The sequence below is a fragment of the Canis lupus genome, chromosome 27 (genome assembly GCF_011100685.1).
Source record: "Canis lupus familiaris isolate Mischka breed German Shepherd chromosome 27, alternate assembly UU_Cfam_GSD_1.0, whole genome shotgun sequence".
In the NCBI taxonomy this organism is placed as follows: domain Eukaryota; kingdom Metazoa; phylum Chordata; class Mammalia; order Carnivora; family Canidae; genus Canis; species Canis lupus.
In genome coordinates, this window is record NC_049248.1 from 12,718,001 (window position 1) to 12,742,501 (window position 24,501).

Sequence of the window (24,501 nt, forward strand, 5' to 3'; positions counted from 1 at the left end):
AACTCTTGGTGGAGGGCTGACTTTCAGTAGATCAAGGGGAGGGAGCCACTCTGCTACCTAGGAAACCCACCCAGAAGCAGGCCCTCTAGGAATGGTTTAGCATCCAGGCCCCCACCGAAGGGCTTCTGGCCATGTCCTGTTTCCCTGGAAGAGGGGCTCTCTGCTCAGTGGCTGCTAGAAAATGTAACATCACAAATGTTGCTCGCATTTGTGGCTGGAATTTGTGGCTGGAACAGTAGATCTATTGGACAAGGGTGGTCTCATCCCACTTCCTCCTTGAATACAAGAAAACTGAGGGCCAGAGAGAAGAACTCGCTTAGCAGATGGCACACGCTAAAAAGCACTGCTATTTCCAGCAACGTCTCAGTTGCTGGTACAGACACACACACACACACACACACACACACACCCCTAGGAGCCTGGGGAGAGGAGTGGACAGACTACAGAACCCTGGGCTGCAGGCCTCGAGCGAAATATTCCAAGACTCACAACACTGGCTGTGGTTTCTTGGAAGTGAAATGAAAACCGAATAAAATCACATTTTAAAAGCCCATTAGTCTCTGGAAACTTGGGGTGTGGGGACAAAGCTGGGGAGGCTGAGGCCTTCCCCTGTTCATTCACATGCATAACACCGGTTCGTTTGCCGGGTAGGCCAGTTGGCACCCTAAAAGCACAGAACCCCTCCTCTCCCAGGCAGCTGGGGTGGAGCCTCACCCTGAGCCTGACACCGAGGGGCAGCCACTCCAGGATTGTCTGACAAGTAAACAAAGACGAGTTTCAGGAGGACTGGCTTGATAAAGGGGAGAGGAGTGGGCAGCGCGGGAGGGGGAGCCAGACACCACAGGCAAATGCCCTTATTTCATAATTTTTATCTGGCGCCCCGATCTCATCACCCTGCATCGTCAAGGCTTTCGGAGAGGCAGTTTGGGGACGCGGAGAGACCACGAGGCCTCCGCCCGGGGCAGCTCTGCGGGCGCTCGTCCGGGGGGGGGGGGGGGGTGGACAGTCCCGACGAGACGAGGGGGGTGCGGAGCCCCCTGCACCCGAGGAATCTTCTTTGGTTCCCGCCTGGCTTCGGCGCCTCCTCGCCCGCACCTGGCGTCGCCTCGTGCCCCGGCGGGTGGGAGTGACGGCGAGGCCAAGGCCAGGGGCCAGGGGCCAGGGGCCAGCGTCGGGGTCCCCCGCAGCGGGGGCGCCTGGGGCTCAGCTCTGCTTCCCGCGCGCACGCACGCTCGGGCGCACGGGTCGCGGGGGGAAACCGAGGCGCGGCCGAGGGGCGGGCCCGGGGGGAAGGGGGGCGCGGGTGTGGCCGCGGGTGTGGCCCGGGGCGGGCGGGGCCCCTGGAGCGCGTCTCCCGGGGCCTCGGGACGGTGCGCGCGCCCCGTGCGGTCGGACGTTCCAGATGGGCCGGGGAGGTGCCCCGCGTCTGCCCCCGGTGGAGGGGTGACTGTGCCGCTGACGTCAGGAGGCTTTGGTTCATTCCCTGGCACCGGGACCTTCTCTTCCTGAGAGCGCTCGGCGCGCGGGCCTGGAATCGGCGCGTCCCGCTCCCGCCGCGCGCCCCCCCCCCGCCCCCGGCTCCCCGCGCCCGGCCCCGCCCCGCGACAGCTGAGGGTGTAGCCGCTGGGCGCCCCCGGGCTTCCCGGCACCCGAGACCCCGGGCCGCCCCCGACGTGCGCGGACGGAGCCCCAGGGTGAGTGCGGCGCAGCCCGGGGCCAACCCGCCTCCGGATTCAAATCCTGCGGGGAGGGCGGCGCTGGGTGGGGTGGGAGGCGGGAGGAGAGGACTCCTCGGCGGGGGACTGGCTGGCTAGGAGCGGGGTTCTCCGGCTTAACGCAGGTTCCTCCCCACGCCCCCCCCCCCAGCTTCCCCCGCTAAGATAAGAGGCAGGCAGACGGCTCAAAGGCCAGAGCAGTCGTCTGTGCTCGGACACGTCGTACCGACGCTTAGCAGGTGGAACCCTGGCTGGCAGGTGAGCAGTTTGGGGATCACCCTAGGGGAAGGGAAAAGACGGAGGAAGATTTTCGAGGAAGGGCTTGGGGGTGGAGAGGTTTGGGAATCGGTGTGTGTGGGGGGGAGGTAGGAGGAGGGAGATGGTGCTAATTGCTACTTCACCCAGGTGCAGAGAAGTTTTGATCTATTTTGTCCTTCCACAACAAGCACAGGCTTCTGCCTTTCGGAAAGTCGATTGTAGAAGCCACCCCTCTCTCTCCATGGGAGGGTCAGGCTGTCGGCTCCACAGCATTCCCTCCCTGGCTGTCCGTGGAGTTGCTCAGGAACCTTGGCGGGGGGGATGGAAGTTGAATATCCAAGAACAGCCCACCTTCTGGGCAGCAACTAGATGGGACCCAGGTGTGGCCTCAAGGCTGTTGGAGAAGCTCCTTCAACATCCACTGGGAAGGAAGGGTTAGTGATAGGGGAAGCCTGCTGGGGATCAGGGAATTTTGAAGGACTTTCTGTTCCTGACCTCTTTCTAGGTTGATTTTCTGTTCTTTTCTTTTCTTTTTTAGATTTTATTTATTTATTCATTCATGGGAGTCAGAGAGAGAGAGAGAGAGAGAGAGGGAGAGGCAGAGGGAGAAGCAGGCTCCCAGCAGGGACCCGGATGCAGGACTCAGTCCCAGGACCCTGGGATCACCACCTGAGCCAAAGGCAGATTTTCAACCCCTGAGCCACCCAGGTGCCCCTCCAGGCAGGTTTTCTCCTCAGAGGCCACATCTGTTTGAAGGGTTCAGTTGAATCAGCCACCACTTTGGGCTTGTTTCTTTCCTTTTTTAATTTAAATTTTATTTAAAATTCAATTTGCCAACATAAAGTATAACCCCCAGTGCTCATCTCATGAGTTTGGGCTCATTCCTGAAAGAGAATACTTGAACCACTTCAGATACCATGGGCTGGGATCCATGGGAGGGGTGAGAATGGGGGTCTGAATTCCACCCTCCAGGTCTGTGTGCTGGCTATTTCTAGGAGAGGGAAGGAATGAAAGGAAAGGAATGAGAGGAAGCCTCAGCAGAGGCGTTTACTTGGGAAGAAACAGAAAGGCTCCTCTGAGGGTATGGTGAGAGGTGTGTTCAGAGGGCAGATCGAAAGCAGCAGAACATTACTGGGAAGTGCTCTCAGTTTTGAGTCAGAAGACTGACTCCTCATCCAGGCTCTGCCAGACCTGACCTGTAGCTCTGAGGCAGCCAGGGTTTGGGCCTTGAGTTTCTCCTGAGGGGTCTTTTTTTTCCTTTTAAAGATTCTATTTATTTATTCATGAGAGACACACACACACAGAGGCAGAGACACAGGCAGAGGGAGAAGCAGGCTCCATGCAGGGAGCCCTACGTGGGACTCGATCCTGGGTCTCCAGGATCACACCCTGAGCTGAAGGCAGACACTCAGCTGCTGAGCTGCCCAGGTGTCCCCCTTCAGCAAGCTATTTAATTTTGTACTTGATACATAATACCTGCTAAGTAAACACTATCTGTGATTACTTATTTTTGCATTTATTTAAATTTTTTCATTTGCTTTCAACGTTTTGTTTTTATTTTTAGAGAGTGGGGAGAGGAAGAGAGAATCTTTTTTTTTTTTTTTTTTAAGATTTTATGTATTGATTCATGAGAGACCCACACACAGAGGCAGAGACACAGGAAGAGGGAGAAGCAGGCTCCCCATGAAGAGCCTGATGCTGGACTCAATCCCAGGACCCTGGGATCATGATCTGAGCCAGAAGCTCAACCACCAAGCCACCCAGGCATCCCTAGAGAGAGAGAGAATCTTAAGCAGACTCCACACCCTTGGCAGAGCCTGACAGGGGGCTGATCTCACAACTCTGAGATCTTGACCTGAACCAAAATCAAGAGTCAGAGGCTTAAGAGACGGAGCCACCCAGGCACCCCAACTTTCAATGTTTCTGTATCTTGTTCTTATAGGTATATAGAGTTTAATCTTTTTTAAAAATGAAAAATTTACCATTTATATTTATTGTAATAACTGTTGCCTGCTATTGCCAAATAGATTTTAGCCACATGATCTGCCCTCTCCATCTTTTCCCACATTAGTAGTCTATATTTTATCTTTAGATATGCTAGGGTGCTAAGTGGTTGGTTGTGCTATTCTCAGGGCTTAGAAACACAAGCTTATGAAGAAAGATGATAAATTTAGCTTCGGACGTGTTGGACTGAGCATGAATATGTTCCCTTTATATATTAAAATATTAAAAAAATAAAATATTTAAAAGAAGGTTCTTTTGAGAGTTGGGAGCTGGTATACCAGTAAAGGACTTTATCCACCTATTTTCTGGACATTTTCTTTCTTAAAACCCTAGGCCTAAAAGATTTGGAAGTTTCACTCAAAATCTTATTTTCTTTTGTTTTTTATAAAAGATTTCCAGTATTTTATTTTATATTCCAGCAATCTATTTTACAATAATCTGAAGTTCATATGCTTTGTTTAGAATGGAGGAAGATGGTTTGTAATGCCCCCAGGGGTACCTGAAAGTGAAAAATCAGGGATAAATTCTATAGTTATATTTGTTTAGATCTCCCTAAAGCGGTTCAATGATTCATTTTCTCTCAGTTGCTACAAAGAAACTCAATTCAGTGATGTTATTCATAAGCTGTTGCCATAATCACTTTTATGTCATCAGAATTAGGATGACTCCTCAGAACAGGGGATCCTGGAGATTTCCCTATAGACACTTTCCATTTGTAACTAATCCTTCATCAAGGCCAGAGAAATTCCTGTGGGACTCCACCCTTGTCTTAGAATTCAGCCTAGATAAAAAAAAAAAAAAATGAGGATAAGCATTAGTGCATATTCATCTTCAAAAATTCTTCCTCCCCATTACTCACACTTACTAATAAATAACTTGCTTTGAGTGAATATTCAGTGGTCACCCTGAGTCCAAAACATTTACTTGGCAACCACTGTGCGGAACACCTAGTGAGGAGGATACCAACAAATAGAAAATTTGCTGTTTCTTTAAGGAGCTTCTTATCTTTTTCTTTTTAAAAAGATTTTATTTATTTGTTCATGAGAGACACAGAGAGAGAGAGGCAGAGACATAAGCAGAGGGAGAAGCAGGCTCCATGCAGGGAGCCTGATGTGGAACTTGATCCTGAGACTCCAGGATCATACCCTGAGCTGAAGGGAGGCGTTCAACCACTGAGCGACTCAGGAGTCCTAGAAGCTTGTTATCTGATGGTTGAGTCAGCATTGATATTAATGTATAATATAAAACCTATAGATGGAAAAACTTGAGTGCTAAGAAATAATGAAGAGACCCACAAATTTAGAATGAGACAGGACTAATGATTTTTCAAAACCTTAAGATACAGGTAAGTTTTGGGCTCAGTTTCGAAGTGATGAGGTAAATGGATTGTGTCTAGGAGGGGAAGGGTCTTTCTGGCTGGAAGGACAGTAAACTTGCTAAGGCAGAGAGCATGACTATCACAAAGCCTTAGATGAATCCCAATTCCCTCCTGGATAGAAATACTCTTGGGAGATTGGCTTGCCTTGCATGGAGTGAGAAAGAGTGAGGAAGAAAGAGAGGAGTGAGGAAGGCAGGAGGGGATGGGTGGGAGGACCAGTTGGAGAAAAGCCATGAAGCTCAAATGGGGACTGAATCTGTTATAACAAATAAAAAGGAGCTAACATGTTAATCCAAAGATCTCTTCCCTTCCTTGTTTCCCTTCTTCATACCATTTGACTCTATTGACTGCTTCTTCTTCTTCTTCTTCTTTTTTTTTTTTTTTTTTTGAAATTGCTCCTTGGTTTCTGGGAAACCACTTGGACTTATTATTACTATTACTATTATTCATTCATTCCCAACCCCTGATCATTTTTCTTTATTTTTTATTTTTAAAGATTGTATGTATTTACCCACGAGAGACGCAGAGAGAGAGGCAGAGACGTAGGCAGAGGGAGAAGCAGGCTCCCCGTAGGGAGCCTGATGCGACCGGATCCCAGGACCCCGGGATCACTCCGTGAGCCAAAGGCAGATGCTCAACCACTGAGCCACTGGGGTATCCCTGGAGCCTGGGTTCTAAGCACCATGAGATCTTGGGCAAGTTATTTAGTTTCTCTGTGCTTCAACTGCAAGAAAAGGGGCATAATAATTGGGGTTGTTGTGGGAATTAAGTGAAACAGCGTGTAGCCCAGAGTAAACTCTCTGGAGGACCTCATGCTTGTCCTTTCTGGATGCTGCCAGTTGCAGGTCCCATATTCATCTCAGATTCAGCACGGCTACGTTTGGCATCGGTCCTCGCCAGCCTGTTTTTCTAAGTTCCATTCTGTTGCCTAAGCCAGAAATCTGAGAATTTACCTGGACCCCTTTTTTCCCCAAGCCCTGTCTCTTCTGCCTTCCTAAAAATCTCTCCGTGTTCATTGCACATCTTTCATGCTTCACCTCCTTGGTCTTTATAGCATTTTTTTTTTTTTTAAAGACCCATTAGGTAGAATGACTCGCTGTTTCCCATGTGCCCTTGGCAATCCCTGCAGACCCCATAACCCCTTATTTGTATGTCAGTGTGACCCTATTGGTCCTGGCAGGGACAGAAGCCATACTTTGGATCTATGTGACTCATACACTTAACACAGTACCTGACACAAAGTAGGTACTTAAATGTTTGTTGATTGAGTGTAGGATCACTCACTAGAGAACTTCTCAGAGTTGGTTTAAGTAGAGAGAGGCTGGAATCAGGGAGAAAAGCTTCAGAGTTCATAAATGAGCAGACTCAGAGCTTGATGTGGGGCTAGGGCTCCATCCCACCACCCTGAGATCATAACTGGAACTAAAACCAAGAGTCCCACGCTTAACCCATTGGGCTGCTCAGGCACCACTGGACATGTAACTGCTAAGAGTCAGTCTTCTCACCTGTAAAATGGGTTGTAGGAATAGTAAATGAGATGGATAACAGATGTAAAAATGTGTAAATGAGAGAAAAGCTATAAACACGTGAACACTCAGCATTGTGCCTGGCTCCAGGGAACTCAGGATGTGGCACTAGTCCTCACTATTTTTCTTCATAATTTATATTGTGACTATTATAATATATTGAAGGGGGCAGTTTAAGAGGAGAGAGAAGACTAAAATGTTAGAAAATCACACATTTGCCCAGCTGGGGTACGTGAAGACTCAGCGTCAACAGTCACAAGTTATTCGGTATTATCCCTCAGGCAGTGCTAACAGGTAAGTATTGTCCTCTTCATTTTCAGATGACAGAATGAGATATGTCTCATAGGAGGAAGATAAGATTGGCTTTGGCAAGGCTCCAGGCCCCAGGTTATTCGTGCTCAGATACTCTTGGGCAGGGCAGGGCAGGGTGGAATGGGGCAGGAAGGCGGCACAGCACGTCCAGTGGAGCTTGGGCAACTTTCCAGGTCTGGGCTTCAGCCTCCCCACCACTCCCAACCCCTCCACCCCCAGGGAAAAGAGAGGAGTCTCGGGGATGCTGGAGGACTCATCAGTTTTGGCATTTGTGCTTGTATTGGTCAGTGTCCCAGGTCGTCAAGAGCAAGTCTAGGTCTAGAGTCAGTGTTACTCCACTACCTGGTGGCCTGGTCTCGCAGGTGTGTGTTTGCTTGCTGGCCCTCTCCTTGGCCTGCACTCAGACCCTTAGTCACCTCCAGCCCTGTTTTGGGGTTTGGTTGGGAGTTGGCAGGACATGTTCTTTTAATGATGGGAGGTGGGGCAGGAAGAAGAATGAAGGGGGGGAGAGAGAAAGATTTGGCAACTGCCTTTAAAAAAAAAAAAAAAAGATTTTATTTATCTGAGAGAGAGCGCGGGCACACAAGCCAGGGGAGCGGCAGAGGGCGAGGGAGAAGTAGGCTCCCCGCAGAGCAGGGAGCCCATGGAAGCTCGATCCCAGGACCCCAGGATCATGACCTGAGCCCAAGGCAGATGCTTAACTGACTGAGCCCCAGGCGCCCCGGGCAGTTGTCTAATGGGAGCTTCCCAGAGGGATGAAAGTGGGCTCCCACCATCTAGTTTAGCACCCCACCCTCATCTTACAGAGGAGAGGAGGGAGGTTCCAGGAGAGTGTCCACACCTGACGCAGCGGAAACCGCTTCTTTCCGAAGGGGTGGGGTAAAGACAAGGCTTGGACTTGAGCCCAGACAGCGACTCCTGCCTCCCCCCCCTTCCTCTCCCTACCTTTCCTCTTCCCTGTCACCTCCTCCTCTTGTTCTCTTACCTTTCTGCCTTTCACTTCGCCGTTTTCTTTTTCTTTTTCAAAATTTTATTTAAATTCAATTTACCAACAATGCGTCCTTTTCCTTTGTAACTTTTCTTTTTCATGCCTTGACTCATTTCAGAAGGGTTTAGGACGGTGCCAGGTGACTTCAAGGTCTTGGTTGTCGCTGTTGTTGGGTGCCTGGACAGTGGGGTGGTTAGCAGTTGTGGTAAGTGAAGGAGGGGGGTGTCTCACCCTTATGACTAATGAAAAGTTCTGTCCTTATATCTCAGGTCAGAGGCTACACATGCGAAAACTGTACCGTGTTCCTCCAAAGTGCAGGGTTTAGTCATCAAGGAATTGGCTAGCAACAGAGGACAGATTCTAGTAAATCTCTCTGCTTCCTGGGAAATCTCAGGATTCATGCTCTCCTGGGAGACCCCTGGAGTCATTTAGTTAGGACCATGGTTCCAGACATGGCCCAAACCCCCTAGCATTGGCCCTAAAGTATGTTTTAGTCAGCCCACAGGAGGTGGAGGATGGGGAGAAAGGGAGGTTATTATTATTATCACTTTTTAAGATTTTATTTATTTATTCATGAGAGACACACACACAAGGAGAGGCAGAGACACAGGCAGAGGGAGATGCAGGCTCCCTGCAGGGAGCCTGATGTGGAACTTGATCCCAGGACCCGGAGATCAAGCCCTGAGCCGAAGGCAGATGCTCAACCACTGAACTACCCAGGTGCCCCAGAAAGGGAAGTTAGAACTCAGGACAGCAAACAGGAAGCTAGTGAGGAAGCCAGGGACACCCCACTCCACCCCCCCCCCCCCCAACTCATGAGTGGCCCCTCCTCTCCCACCAGATTCTGCTTCTATCCCTGTGCACACTCAACCATCCTGGTTAGGCTTTTACCACGTGTCAGGTGCTAGTGTAGAGAGCGGCGAGAAACATTCAGCGACTCAGTCCCTGCCTTCAGACCCAGAGGAAGACACAGACTCACCAGTAGGCACTGCAGGGCTGTGTGAAGAGTGCTGGGTGGGAAGCGCCAGAGGAGGGCAGGGGCCGGGCATGGAGAGCCTTACACCTTTGGGCAGGATTACGGCTCTTCCCCGATCGTAAATGGAGGGTCTCAGGGAGGACAAGCCTGGAGAGCGAGGAGGGTCATCTGAAGTGGTCTGAGTGGGGTGGCTGGCCTTAGGGCTGGGAGAAGTAGAATGTTCGAGACCCTGAAGAGATGGAATCCCCAGGACGTGAACTTTGGGGCCAGAAATGTGGGGTAGGGATTTCTCAGACCATTTCCCAACTCAGAGGTTGATCTGAAGTTGGCTTTTTGAGCCTCTGCCTCAGGCTCACAAGTGGGGAGACCCCTGTGATGCCCCCTGCCCCGTTCTCATCTGCTTTCAAGACCTCCTTTCCTGGCCTGCCTCCTGCAGTGGAGGGCTTCTTCCAGCAGCCAGGCTGGGGGGCAGTCCTTTTGTTCCCGGGGAGGAATCTGAGGCTACACACAGTTCCAACAGCTGGAGCAACTCACAAGGGCAGGCTTTGTGCCTCAGTGAATTTTGTTCATGCTCAGAGCCTGAGTGCTGATGCAGTCACGTCCCCACCCCTCTGGCTCCGTGATGGCAGGTCCCTCCTGGCTTATTTATTTATTTAAAGATTTTACTTATTTATTCATGAGAGACACACAGAGAAGGGGCAGAGACATAGGCAGAGGGAGAAGCAGGCTCCCCATGGGGAACCCGATGCAGGACTCGATCCCAGCACCCCGGGATTACACCCTGAGCCATAGGCAGATGCTCAACCACTGAACCACCAGGTGCTCCACTCCCAGCTTTAAAGTTTTTTACCAGACAGAGGGCTCCGCAGTGTAACTTTGGAGTTGGAATTCTGATTTGGATCCTGGCCCTGTCATCTCCTAGTGGTGGGACTTTGGTGAGGGGGCTGACTTGTGCCTCCATCGCTGCAGTTGGAGGCAAGATAGTGATGATAGGAGCTATAGTATAAGGAGGTGGTGAGGGTTCAGAGGGCAGAGCCCATTAAAGCACACCTGGTGCATGTTGAGGATGAGTTAGTGGGGAGACTCTCGCCATCAGAGCAGTCCAACAGTAAATTGCTTCTTTCAGCTCCCACTTGGTCTTTGAGGAAGCTAGTCCTCTCTTGGCAGGACCCTAAATCTCTGTGTCCTTGACTTTGGTTACAAATGATGGCCAAATAATCCCTGGTCGCATTCAATTTTTTCTTTCTAGCTCCAGCCCTTACATTCTTCTCCAAAGGCTGTTTCTGTAACTCCTGGCAGTTTATATTAGCCCTTTTTTGCTTCCCAGAACCCTGCCTTTTTCCCGAGCCAGTTTCCCTCTCTTTTCCTCATCTGGGTGACACAGGGCCTTCTCTGTACAGAGCTGCTTGTTAATGAGTCCGATGAGTCTTATTTTCCTCTGACCAAATTCAAAGTAGTTAGAGGACATTTGGACCTGTTACACAATGGGTGTCATGCTGGGGGAAGAGGTTGGAGGAAGGCTAGCAGAGATGAAGTAAGGAGGATTCCAGAAAAATTAGTCACTTAGATAAAAGTGTATTTACTAAGAAACATGTTAAAAAAGACATTTGTGAGAGAATTGGGAAATATGAACCCCAGGTGGGTATTTGATATGACAGGGTTATTCTTAACTTTTGAAATGTAGTTAGGTTAAAAGGGAGTTTTATCTTTTCGAGATACACACTGAAGTATTTGTGCATAAAATGATAGGATGCCTGGTGTTTGTTTAAAAACAGTCTAGTGAGTGGGGTGGGGATGGAGAGGAAGCAAAATTGGCCATAGATTGGTAAATTCCGAACCAAATGATGAGCCCTTGGGCTTTGTATGCTTGAAAATGTCAACATTTCTTTAAAAACAGTGTTGTTGTTGTTGTTGTTTTAAGATTTTTTAATTTATTTATTAGAGAGAGAGAGAGACAGAGATTGAGAGAGAGAGACAGGCAGAGGGAGAAGCAGGCCCCCGGTCTCCAGGATCAGGCCCCCGGCTGAAGGTGGCGCTAAACCGCTAAGCCACCGGGGCTGCCCTAAAAACAGTGTTTTTTAAAAAATGTATTTTATGTATTAATTTGAGAGAGAGAGAGAGAGCAAGCAAGCAGGAGCAGAGGGAGAGGGGCAGAGGAAGAAGCAGGCTGCTCGCTGAGCAGGGAACCCCACTTGGAGCTTGATATCAGGACCCTGAGATCAGCTGAAGGCAGATGTCCAACTGACTGAACCACCCAGGCCCCCCCAAAATAATGTTTTAAAGGGACTTCAGAGTCTGCTTCTCCATCTCCTGTGCGTGATTGGGGTGGGAGGTGGAATTGAAATGGAGGGAAATTGGTTTCCCCCACCTCTGTACACCTGTGGCCTGGTTTGCAGATGCCAGGAGGTCTCGAGACACACCCGCCTCCTGCACACCTGCCACCAGAACAGATGGGCCTGGAGGTCCAGGTTGGGGGATGGGAGGTTTCTGCCTCACTCTTCCTCTGACCAGCACCCCGACTCTCCTATAGGCAAACACCTCATCAGTCTCCGTCAAGATAGAGTCATCAGGCCCAAAGTTCATATAATTCCCCGTGATGCTCATGACCAGTTGGCAAGGGACAGCACTACCTAGAGGGTGGGGAAGGAGCGGCAGGCGGGCGGCCGGGAGGGAGAAATACCTTTCCAGCTAGACACCGCCCTTATGACTGATGGGAGGGGGTGAGGGGGAGAGGCGAAGGTGAGCAGGGAGATGTGCCCAGCCTGGGTCCCTCCCTTCCCACTGTGCTTGCATTCAAGGGAGGGGGCCCTTCTTCCTCTCCCAACCTCCCAGCACCCGCACTGACAAGGTCTGCACCTCCCTTCCCCTCACCACCGCAGAGCGGGCGTTCAGAGGCGAGGCAAACCAGACTTTGGGCACGTGTGTTGTCTCAGGCCTTGCCCGCCCTCTTCCTCCCATATTTCACTCTTTGCTGCCCTGAAGAGGTATTTCCATCTTTGCTCTGTGAATGTGGTAGGGGTGACTGTGGTGTGATTTCCATGCAGTAGAGACCCCCGTGACAGACCCCTGCTGACGAAAGGACTTGGGAAGGCCGTGGAAGTAGTGGCAGATTATGTCTGTCTGTCTGTCCCGTCTATGCTAGGGCATTTGCCGGTTTTCCCCTTTACCACTGGCTATTTAGTGATGGGCACATAGTGGTGCTCGGGAAATATTGGTTGAATGAATGACTATACAATAAAAAGTTAAGCTTGGGGAGCCAAATTTCATTAAAAAATTAGGAAGAGGGGCACTTGGTGGCTCAGTGCTTGAGAATCTGCCTTTGGCTCAGGTCACAATCCCGGGATCCTGGGATCGAGCCCTGCATTGGGTTCCCTGCAGGGAGCCTGCTTCTCCCTCTGCCTGTGTCTCTGCCTCTCTCTGTGTGTCTCTCATGAATGAATAAATAAAATCTTAAAAAAACAAAGTTAGGAAGATAGATTGAAGCTATCAATTATTTGTTATTTATATTACTTAAGTTATTGTATTCTAACATACCTATAATATTCCAACATATACATAATATTCATTTATGTAATTATGTGTTTTATATTGCATATATATACACATATATATAATTTTTCCCCTACTTACCATGAAAATTAAACAATGCTAGGGCGATAACTACCTCATTTAACTGAAATGGAGATTCTGTATCTTTTTTTTTTAAAGGTTTGTTTATTTATTTATTTATTTATTTATTTATTTATTTATTTATTTATTTATTTGAGAGGGAGGTGGGATGAGGGGCAGAGGGAGAGAATCTTTCAAGCTGAGTCTTGGCTGAGCATGGAGCCCAGTGGGTCTGGGCTGGATCCCACAACCCTGAGATTGTGACCTGAGCCGAAATCAAGAATCAGATGCTTAACTGACTGTGCCACCCAGGTGCCCTCAGATTTTGTATCTTTAAGGGAAGCAGATGTTTGAATTCTGTGTGCATTGAGGAAGGTGCTCCTTTGCCCTGGACAGTTAGTGAGCAATGGCTGGTTCCATATCCCATTGTGTTGTTCTCTGACTTGTAGTTGGATCTTGAAGATATCAAATGGAAAAAAGAGAAAAAGGTGTTCTTTTTCCCTAGGGTTGATCACAGCATCTCATAGAGCTGTGAAGGGCCAGAGAAATCTTGTCTATGAGCATTTATGGGCATGTGGTGAAGACATTCTGAGCTGTTTTCTCTGCTAATAAAGAAAGAGGCAGGATGCAATGAATATTTTGTATCTTTTCCTGCTTCCCAGTCCTAGCGACTCTACTTCTTTCCAGTTCCTTTCTGCAGGATCTCTCCCTACTTGGCCTTGGGGGTGCCGAGCTCTTTCACTGGTGATTTTCTGTGGAAGGGTACTCAGTGAGCCTTTCCTTCCTCCAACACTGTCCTCTATTCCTTGTCCTGACAGCATTTCTCTTCTAGTCAGTTCAGAACTTTTCACTGTTGAGTGAGCAATCCTATCAGGAAAAGAAAATCTAAAGTCTAAAGCACTGTGCCCCCCAAACCCATTCATGCACAAATAGCATTTAACAAAACCAAAATAATGGTGTCATAGAAACTGATAAACCAGATAAACTGATAAACTGGCCAGGTAATCCAGGAAAAAATTATAGTTTGTTGACAAACTGTTAAAACCTTAGCACTTTTGAATTTCAATGTCTTACCTGACGTTGACTTTGGACTTTGAGACCCACATATTTTAAGATGTATAAACTCCTTCTCTCTTCCAATTTCCCAATTTATCTTCCCACCATGCCCTGAATTCTTAGGAATTAGATTTCATGAGGTTTGAACATCAGCTAGGTTTAAAATTGACATGAAGTTAGTGGGAGTGGAGAAGGAAGCAGATCTGGGAAATCAATGAGAGATATATAGGGGGTATAGACAGTCAATTCTTTTTTAAAAAATATTTTATTTACTTAATTATTTGAGAGAGAGAGAAGGTGCGTGTACACCTGCCAGCTGCAACGGTGGGGGTGGGGGTGGGGGAGTGCAGAGCAGGAGGGAGAAGAACAAGCAGATTCCCAGTTGAGGGTGAAGCCCAACATGGGGCTGTATCTCACGACCCCCGAGATCACCAGCTGAGCAGAAATCAAGAGTCACACTTATTCAACTGAGCCACCCAGGCTGCTCCCAGCCAGTTAATCCTTTATTTTTATATTCTTATATATTTTTAAGATTTTGTTTATTTATGAGAGACACAGAGAGAGAGAGGCAGAGATAGGCAGAAGGAGAAGCAGGCTCCCTGATGCGGGTCTCAATCCCAGGACCCTGGTATCATGACCTGAGCCAAAGGCAGACATTCAGCCACTGAGCCACCCAGGTGTCCCCAGCCAGTCAAGTCTGATTGTCCTTGAGTGGGTGAACAGATTACCTGCTTTGTGGATCATCTGTCACCTGGGAGCTCCCAGCCTGTGTGGGCCTGAACTAAGTGGAATCAAGACCATAAACAGAGCTGGTTAATGAGGCATCTAATGAGGTAGAAAAGGGAAGGACATAAGAGAGAGAGAGAGAATGAGAACACCTCAGATTGCATTTAAGGCCAACTAGAACTTACTCTAGAGGTGGTACCTGTAGTATGAGAGAACATGGATCCTAGAGCCAGATGACTTATGTTCAAATTCTGCTTCTGCCATTTCCTCAATGTATGGTGTTGGGCAAGTAACTTAACTTGTCTCTGCCTCAGTTTTCTCATTTGTAATACAGGGCTAATATTTTTTACCTCCTGGAGTTGCTATAAAATTAAACTAATATATATATTATATATATATATATTATTCATATATATATGAAAGGTGATTGGAAGAGTTTCTGATCCATAGTAAAAATGAGCATTAGCTATTGGTAATATATTTCATTAGATTATTCACTATTTTTTGGTGCATTCTCTAGGACTTTTCTCCTAACAGATAATTAATAAAGAACTTGTTATGACAGAGAAGACTCCATCACTTTTTGGAATAAGAGTAGAGCCAGCCTTACAAACTTTAAGGAGGGAAAAAAATCCTTCTAACATGTGACAACAGAGCTAAGAAGAGGATCCGGGGGTGGCAAAGTGGATGTGTGGCCTTCCATAGAGAAATCTATAGTTTAAATAGATAACTCCTCTTACGCATGAAAGAATGAGGTGCTTACAGGGGTGCCTGGGTGGCTCAGTCCATTAAGTGTCTGCTTTTGGCTGGCCATGATCCCAGGACCCTGGGGTCAAGCCCTGCGTTGGGTTCCATACTCAGTGGGGAATCTGCTTCTCCCTCTCCCTCTGCACCCCCCCACTTTTGCACATGTGCTCTCTCTCTCAAATAAATAAATAGAACCTTAAAAAAAAATGGGATACTTACAAATGTCTGAAACAGGCAAAGGTGGAAAAAACCTTCAGACTGATAAATTATGATTAAAATTTAAACTTAGAGATTTCCATGCTCATGAATTCTGACAAAATACTAGGCAAAAATATCCGGAACCCTGGCAAATTGTTTTTTATTTTTTTTTATTTATTTTTTATTTTTTTTATTTTTTAATTTATTTATTTATGATAGTCACACAGAGAGAGAGGGCGGGGGCAGAGACACAGGCAGAGGGAGAAGCAGGTTCCATGTGCCGGGAGCCTGACGTGGGATTCGATCCCGGGTCTCCAGGATCGCGCCCTGGGCCAAAGGCAGGCGCTAAACCGCTGCGCCAGCCAGGGATCCCTTTTTTTTTTTTTTTTAATTTATTTATTTATAAATTGTTTTTTTTTTAAATATTTTTTTTCAATTTTTATTTATTTATGATAGTCACAGAGAGAGAGAGAGAGATTGAGGCAGAGACACAGGCAGAGGGAGAAGCAGGCTCCATGCACCGGGAGCCCGACGTGGGATTCGATCCCGGGTCTCCAGGATTGCGCCCTGGGCCAAAGGCAGGTGCCAAACCGCTGCGCCACCCAGGGATCCCTATAAATTGTTTTTTAAAATGAAACCTGGAACCCTTCAACAGAGCACTGAGTCCTCTGGCATCAGGGTACATATTTATAACTTAATTGTGGGAAGATTTGTTTTTTTCCTTTAGAATTTGCCACAAAAGGTGGAGAAAAGTTAGTAGCTTTATCTAAGTAGCAAGTTTAGGGGCAACATCCTGGCCAAACATACAAAGATTTTTTTCTAATCTTTTTGGGTGTCCTGTGGCTGAATTTGTTAGGAGATTCACCTCTTCCTCCCCACAACTTGCTTTTATGCAGGACCAGAATGGCCACAACATCCCCTAGTGGTTGCCGCTCAAACCTGGATGCCAGGTACCACAGACTTTGTGATACCACTAAAATTTGGGGCATCGTCCTAGAAGCAGTGGCTGCAGTTGGGGCTGTGACCTCGATGGCCTTCATGTTTGCTCTTCTGATCCTCATCTGCAAGGTGCAAGACTCCAACAGGCGAAAAGTGCTCCCGACCCAGTTTCTCTTCCTCCTGGGTGTTCTGGGGATCTTTGGCCTTACATTCGCTTTCATCATCCAACTTGATGGCAGCACAGGGCCCACCCGCTTCTTCCTCTTTGGTGTCCTCTTCTCCCTCTGCTTCTCCTGCCTCCTGGCTCATGCTTTCAATCTAACAAAGCTGGTGCATGGAAGGAAGCCCCTATCCTTGATGGTGATGCTGAGCCTGGCCGTGGGCCTCAGCTTGGTGCAGGACATCATTGCTGCAGAGTACATCATCCTCACCATGAATAGGACCAATGTTGCCATCTTTTCCGAGCTTTCTGCCCCTCGGCGGAATGAAGATTTTGTCATGTTGCTCATCTATGTCCTCTCCTTGATGGCACTGACCTTCCTCATGTCCTGCTTCATCTTCTGTGGATCTTTCATTGGCTGGAAGAGACATGGCACCCACATCTTCCTCACCATGCTCCTCTCCATTGGCATCTGGGTGACATGGATCACCTTGCTCCTGATTTCTACCTTTGGCCCTGAGTGGGATGATACTGTCCTCAGCTCAGCCTTGGTTGCCAATGGCTGGGTTTTCCTGTTGGCCTATGCTGCACCTGAGTTTCAGCTGCTCACAAAGCAACGGAACCCCATGGATTACCCTGTGGAGGACACATTTTGTAAACCTCAACTCATGAGGCAGAGCTATGGTGTAGAGAACAGAGCCTACTCTCAAGAGGAAATCACTCAAGGTACAGAGGATGGCTGGGTGGGAATCCCTAGTAGAAAGATGGGGGAGAATCATAGGATATTATAACTCTGAGGAGCACTCAAGATGATCCAAGTCATACCTCTGATAGAATAGATAAGGTCCCGCAGGCTCAGATGTTGCTTAAAATCATCCAGCTAACTAGAGTTCTAGTAGAAGTAGAAACCAGCCTCTGGAGTCTTAATCTAGTACTTTCTACACAATACCTTATGGGTTTCTCAAGCCAAAATAAGATAGGGCAAAGGAATGGCAAAGGAATGACTAAAAAAAAAAATCTCTAGAGACAAGTAGGTGAGATTATGTTCTTTATAACAGATAACTAAGTGTTCCTTCCAGAAATGTGGAGCCCTTTGTAGATTTGAATATAGAAAGCAAGCCATGATTTCTTGCAGTGGTCACAGAGAAGGGAGAAAGCCCTTTCATCATAAATCAGCAGGTATTTCCATAAAGTTACTGAGGATTCTGATTTATCCCGAAGAGCCACATCTTACTGCATGTCTCTGGTCCCATGAGAGGGAAGAGATGGTACCTGACATAAAAGAATCAAATGATTTTGCTCTTGCCTAAAGTTGTGAATAACCAGGTATTATGTTGTTCTCATAACCAAAAAGAGGCTAAACTGATAGCTAGAGACTTCTTGCCAAAAGGAATCTATTCATTGGTCTCTGGGGCTAATCAAGGGAGAGGACAGGTCTGGGACAGGAGGGAGGGACCTCCAAGGTGAGGTTCTTAGCTTTAGTTAACAATTTTCTCTGCCCTTGAAATCCGAGGTGCAAAGCCTCCTGGTGCTTTTCACAGTGGCTGTGGTCCCTCTTCTGGACACTTGGAAGCCTGAAGGGAAGCAGGGACGGCTGGAGGGGATACTTTAGCACCTGTCCACTCCCATCCACTCTCAGGGCTTCAGCCTGTCCCCATACTCTTGGACTCTGTTAGGACTCATTCCCTAACTACTATTCTTCCCTTTCTTCTTTCTTTGCATTCATTTTATGGACCACTGTCACCTTCCTCTCCCTAAAAATACCTCTTCGACTACCACATTTTCCTGTTCACATACCTTGCTGGCTCCCCAGTACCCACCGTATTTACATAGGGAGGCTTTTCATGGCCAGGACCCAACAACCGTGGATGGAAACTGTGCTCTCAGTCCAAAGTAACCAGCCACTACCTTTCCCCGCCTGTGTGTCCAGGCTCCAGACATGTCCTTCTGCCTGCCTTTGCCCTCTTCTAGAGTCATGCAATCCCTAGTCTCTCATGCACTTTGCCTGCAAGCTGTAAAACTTTGAAACGCTCTTATCAGAGGGTGTCTCATTCCATTGCTATTTGTATAGCTGTCATATATCCCTCGTTCCCCAGTGTCAGCCTCAGGCCAGGAATCATTCTGGTTAATCCTCAGCTTCTCCACAGCACCTTACATAGAGAAAGTACCTGAGGTGTGTGTGGAATAAACTGAACAGGTACATTTGGTGGGAAATCGATGGATTGCTTTGTATGGTATCCATGATGATTGTATGGATTTGCTTTTCTGTTCCAGAGTTTAAATCCCTCGAATTTCCCTCAAATACACAGAAAACTGTTGCTCATAAGTTTTGCCCCCTCCCAAAGAAAGTAAAAAGAAAAAAAAAATTTTTTTTTTCTTTCCTGGTGGGCAGTTAAGGAAGTAGGTAAATCCTCAGTGAGATTCGCTCTAGGCGACACCTTCTGGCCGGATCCATATCTGAAAAAACTGGTTTCTTTTTTTTTTTTTTTTTTTATTTTTTTTATTTTTTTTTTATTGGTGTTCAATTTACTAACATACAGAATAATACCCAGTGCCCGTCACCCATTCACTCCCACCCCCCGCCCTCCTCCCCTTCTACCACCCCTAGTTCGAAAAAACTGGTTTCAAATGTGCTTTAGAAGTGGTTCTGGGATGAGTTGTGCCACCAGTGAAGTTTTCTGGAAGGTGCTTCCCTAGTGATCCTATGTTGGTAGTTATTCATTTATTCATCCAATACCGTGCTTACTTTGTGCCTGGCCCTGGGCTTGGGACGGTCTCTCCCTACAGGAAACTTCTGGTCTACCGAAGAGACAGACAGATAGATGTCACACTTTGATAATTGACTGAATTGGGGTGAGAACAGGCAGGAGCACGAAGTGGGGTGGAGCCCTAATGCTGGAACCTCTCCTCTCCCTCTCTTTCAGGTCTTGAAGAGCTAAGTGGTACACTCTATGCTCCTTATTCCACCCATTTTCAGCTGCAGGTAAATGTTTTTTTTTTTTTTTCTCCTTTTTCATCAGCAGTGTTAGCTCTGCTAGCAAGGAATGCTTGTCCTTGGGGAACAGGATGTAGCCATTCTGAAGGCCCCTAGACGGCCACCTTGAAAGGACGCCATATCTCCTTTCCTGTGATCTGCCTCCTGGGTCAGCACAGGAGACTGGAGTGCAGGGCAAAGGGAGGAGCGCTTCACGGGGAGAGGTGGGAGAGGAAAGAGAGTTGATTCCTGCTCCAGATTGGAGCTCTGTTGAAATACCTGGGAATTGGAAATTGGAATGGGTTTAACAATATGGTGGCTTCCTTTTCAGAATCGAACCGCCCAAAGGGATTTCTCCATTCCACGGGCCCAGACTCGGACTAGCCCTTACAATGACTATGAAGGAAGGAAAGACGGCAGTTAGCTGTTCTGAAGAGCAGGACGAGCACAGCAAGTCAGCCCACCAGCGGGGAGTTCAAAGGGATCTGGGCTGAATCCCAAGTTGCCCAAGGAAACTGTACAGAACCTTTTGGAAAGAACTTGCCTTCCCTTCTGGAGTTGTTGGGGGCTAACAAGACTCCAGGTCCTAGCACTCTAGTGTTTTTCCTTTGTCCCGTACTTAGGATACTTCTTTTAAATGGGAGGGAGTCTCAGGCAACTCAGGGTGTGCCCATTACTATGCCCAGTCATTCCACAAGTGACTAAAGCTCTGGTCATCAGACCCCTTACTGGCTCAGTTCATTTCAGGAGCTAGCTCTTCTGACTCAAGGCTGGTTTTGTGAGGATCGCTTGGCCCAGAGCAGATCTGCAGATCTGAGCAAAAACAGCAAAGGCCTGTCCTTGCCAATATCTACACTGGAAGCCAACTTACTGGCACCCACACATCTTGTCTGGGTAGGAGAGGCCAAAGGTCACCCACATGTGGTGCTAGCACAGAGCCCTTGAGGGTCCCCAGCACCAATTCACAGGTCACCATTCCCAAACTTGCTGTCCATCTCCAGAAATACGCAACCCCCCCCCCCCATATGCATTACCAGAAATTCCTCTTCTATATCTCCCTAGCAGGGACAAGCCTGATTTCCCTCTGCCAGGAGACATTTGTGCACTGTTCTTGCCCTAAATTCCTGGCACTGATTCTTCTGTCATCCCCTTGCTCCTCAGCTCCCGTAAATAGCTTCACACCATGTTCACCACCAGCATTCTGTAAGTGGGCATTGTCTACAAATGGGGAGTGTTCCTTCTGTAATAAGTTATTCACCACACCTCACCTGGAGACACAATAAAGATGTGCTGGCAAGCTTTCTCTGTGGCAGAGGCAGGACGAGGGGAGGGCACTGAGCCCGAAGGAGAGATGGCGGGCTCTTGTCTTCACATGGAGCTGAAGACAATGTTCAGTTCCACTGGGGGTGCACTTCCATGAGTTTCTCCTTCTCTTCCTTTTGTCTAAAACACGTGTGTTTTCTCCAGTTGCTGAGATGAGTGGCAAGGGGGCCGGGGGGAGCCAAGAAGGGCCACAGACTGATGTTTTGCTACAGGACGGCAGAGTTGAGTGGCAATTTTGGAATGGAGTGTGGCAGGCCAAGTAGGCCGGGGAGGAGACCTCAAAGCCGGCTTCACAATTCTCAGGAGGTTTAATTGTAGGAGGGAATACATTCAGATCCCTATTTGACAGAATTGGTTCATAATATCCCTTGGGAAAGACCTAGTACCTAACAATTATTATTTACTTAATTCCAGAAACAGCTCGCGGGGCAGGGCAATAGGAAACACTCTTTGGTGAAGGGGGGTAGAATCCCCAGGTACAGAAACCAAATGGCATTGAAAAATTTGTTGCTGAGTTAGGGAGTTACCTCCTAAGACACTCTACTTTTCAACAAAAGGAAAACCTGGTGTGGGAAGAAGATTGAGGTGAGGCCAGAGGTGAACTGAATGAGACTCTGAATTTCCGTTCCACAAAGATTTGGTTGTTTTTCACATGGCTTTGCACTAACATTGGTCTAGTTTTGTATTGCAAACAGAAATTACAAATCATGATTTGGATCCTTTTAGACCATTCTAGTCTTTCTTAAGAGGCCAGTGAGGTTGTTGTGAGGGGAACACAATATAATTTCGTGCATATCATCTGTCACAGTGTAGGTAACTCAAGAAATAAATATTCCCTTCCCTCTTTTCTTTCCTCCTCTGGTCTTTAGCCCACCGATCAAGCAAAGGGGGCTGAGTGAAAGGTAAAGCCACAGAATACCCTGGATCTTCTTTCTTGTTAGGGAAGAGGATCTGCCAGGCCTTTGTATTCCCATGACTGCAGTCTTCCTGTTAACCTCTTTGAAAACAGAAGAAAACATGGAAGTGGCACCCATTGCTGGCTTCTCTTCTAAGAAGTATAGGGTTTGGACAAGGAGATCATCCCCTCACTGAACTCTTTATCTTGCCAGGAGGTAGATAAATGCTTCTTCCCATTCGAACAGCCTTGTCACCCCCACAGCTGCCACCCTGTCTTCAGGTCTTATGTGTTCAGGACATAATCAAACTCTTCTGTTAGAATAGGGACATTGCAGGGACTGGAAGTTTTGGCACCTGATGAGCTCTGATATTGGAGAAGAGGGTTTTGGAGATTTCCCATAGATCTCCATTTTCACTGGGCTGAAATAGAATGTGCAAATTTAGCCCAGCCTGGTCCTTGAGTGATGCCAGTTGATTGATGGCTGGGAACCAAAATGGCATCTCCTTTGAACTAAATGGGTGATAATGAAATGAAGCTCAACAACCTTCCCCTCATCTTTCATTGTCTGGTGGGAAATAGGCTGTGTCTCCTTCCTCTCTGCCTGCCACTTCAGGCTGGGGCTGTTTGGCAGATGCCATACTCCATGCTTCCACTTGATGGCAGTAAAACCTCAGCGATCACCCCCGGGGAGCCCTGCCTTTGCAAAGCAAACCTCTTAAAGCTGCTTTTTGGTAAAGGGCACCGGGTCAGACCTGCAGGCGTTCCATGGGTTCAAGGCAAAAGTGTCGCATTTAAAAAAGCCTGCATGCTAGAGCTGTTCGTGTGCTCCCTCCCACCATCATCAGAAGCCCCATCTCCTCTGCCAGACTTTCATTGCCTGGTGTCTTGTTTTTCGTGAAAGTCTCCCAGGTATTTGCAGCCTATTTGCAGGCAATCTGGCATCTTTACAGACAACGGTCTCCAATGCTGTTGTTATTAATGTCGACGGGTATTTATGTGGTGAGAACATTTGCTTTCTGGCAGGAAAAGTGTGCCAAAACAAAGAGTACAGCCTGGCCCTGGAAATGCAGCAGTAAAATACACCCCCAGCCGCTCCCCCCTGCCCATGCATTCTGGGTTTCCTTCCTTCATTTCTAGACTTGTCATTATTGCTGAGAACTGAACTGTGCCCAGCTGATCTTTTCCTTCCTGGTCTGCTTCCTTCTGTTGCTATCAGGGTTTGCAGATTTGCCACCATTCCAGCCCCCATCTGAAACATGGAATTATTTCAGAAGTGGAGGTGGAGGCGTTAGAAACATCTTTCTCCAGTGCCAACTTTCTCCAGATCCAAGATCTGGGCAGTCAGCTTCTAGGTTGTACACTGTGGGCCTTTGCACGTTCTGTGGTCCAACCTGTGGTCATATTGTAGAATCCCTTCCATCTGGGCAGATGATGTTTTATAGTCCCCCTTGGTTTCAGGATGTACCAAGTATGCAGATGGGTCTGTGTGGCAGGGTATCAAAGTGCCCTACCCTCAGTTCTGCAACTCCCAGATTGCTAGAACTTTCTTGATCCTTCAGAATGGAACAATCCAGTGCCCAAAATGTTGGCATTTGAGACGGTCACAGAGCTTCTTTGGTTGGTGCCTCATGGCCTTTGTTTTGCAGAGGAAAGAACTCAGGCTTAATGGAGTTAATACAACTGGGGTCAAATTTCTGGTTCTGTCTACTGCCAATACCTATGTGGTCAGTTTTAAATGTTTTTTCCCCAAAGTGGGTGTTGGAGTCAAGAATCAAATAAAATGACCATGGTCACTCTATACTTTAAGCTCTCCTTTCATTTTCCTTTTCCCTCTCCCAATTGCCTTTTCTTCCCCTGATTTCCTCTCTAGTCGTTTTCTCTCCCTCCTGCATGTAATCTGTGGAGAGAAGGATGGGGTGGAGATGGGCATATTCTGGTTAACCCCAGGTCACATTCCCATGAGCCCCAAGCTGAATGAACATTTTCCTCTTGGGAAAGTAGACTGTCAAAGGAGGAATTGTAAGACTAGGCAGAATTCTAAAAAAAAAAAAAAAAAAAAAAAAAAACCCCACAAAGTTAAAAAGGGGGCACCTGGTGGCTCAGTGAGTGAAGCATTGGACTCTTGATTTGGGCTCGGGTCATGATCGAGGGGTTGTGGGATCAAGCCCTGTGACATCTCCACATTGGGCATGGGAGCCTGCTTGGGATTCTCTTTCTCCCTCTCCCTCTGCCCTTTCCCTGCTCACCTGTTCTCTCTCTCAAAAAAAGGGTGTGTGTGTATGTGTGGGGGGGAGTTCTTCATTTTCCCTGCCAGCGTGATAATCCTTTAACTTCCCCGAGTCCCACATCAAGTCCAAACCCATACCCAGCACCTCCCATTCTCCTTTGTTGGATGGAGTCATTGTTCCCCTCAGGGGGCTTTGCCACAGCCCTCAGCATCTCTCCCTCCCTGTGTAGTTCCTGAGGGCAGATTTCAGGGAGCAATCCTTGAAAAATCTTTGCGAGTAACCCTTCTATTGTCACCGCCTGAGCCTTGGGGCTCAAGCACCAGATCCAAACATGATCTTCAACAGAAAAGAAGGTGAAACTTTAATGGAATTTGGTTACCACCTGTGCAACACCAAAATGTCTGGCCCCAGCCACTTCTAGTTCAGGCTCCCTTCCATATTATTTTTTTTTAAGATTTATTTATTTATTCATGATAGAGAGAGAGA

At 47.7% G+C, this 24,501-nt stretch overlaps 1 protein-coding gene across 1 annotated transcript; it reads left to right on the plus strand.

Annotated features, from left to right (window-relative positions):
- Positions 1–1,585: 1,585 nt before the first annotated feature.
- Positions 1,586–23,585, plus strand: GPRC5A (G protein-coupled receptor class C group 5 member A). Its single transcript, XM_038576851.1, has 5 exons — positions 1,586–1,694; positions 1,867–1,973; positions 16,390–17,318; positions 19,517–19,575; positions 19,898–23,585. Exons 3-5 carry the CDS (start codon positions 16,397–16,399, stop codon positions 19,988–19,990), a joined length of 1,074 nt encoding a protein of 357 aa, XP_038432779.1. The 5' UTR covers positions 1,586–1,694; positions 1,867–1,973; positions 16,390–16,396; the 3' UTR covers positions 19,991–23,585.
- Positions 23,586–24,501: the final 916 nt, after the last annotated feature.

Coding starts and splice junctions, on each gene's coding strand:
- GPRC5A (XM_038576851.1), top strand. CDS start 16,397: ATGGCCACAACATCCCCTAGTGGTTGCCGCTCAAACCTGGATGCCAGG. Junction 17,319..19,516: donor TCAAGAGGAAATCACTCAAG/GTACAGAGGATG, acceptor CCTCTCTTTCAG/GTCTTGAAGAGCTAAGTGGT. Junction 19,576..19,897: donor CCACCCATTTTCAGCTGCAG/GTAAATGTTTTT, acceptor CTTCCTTTTCAG/AATCGAACCGCCCAAAGGGA.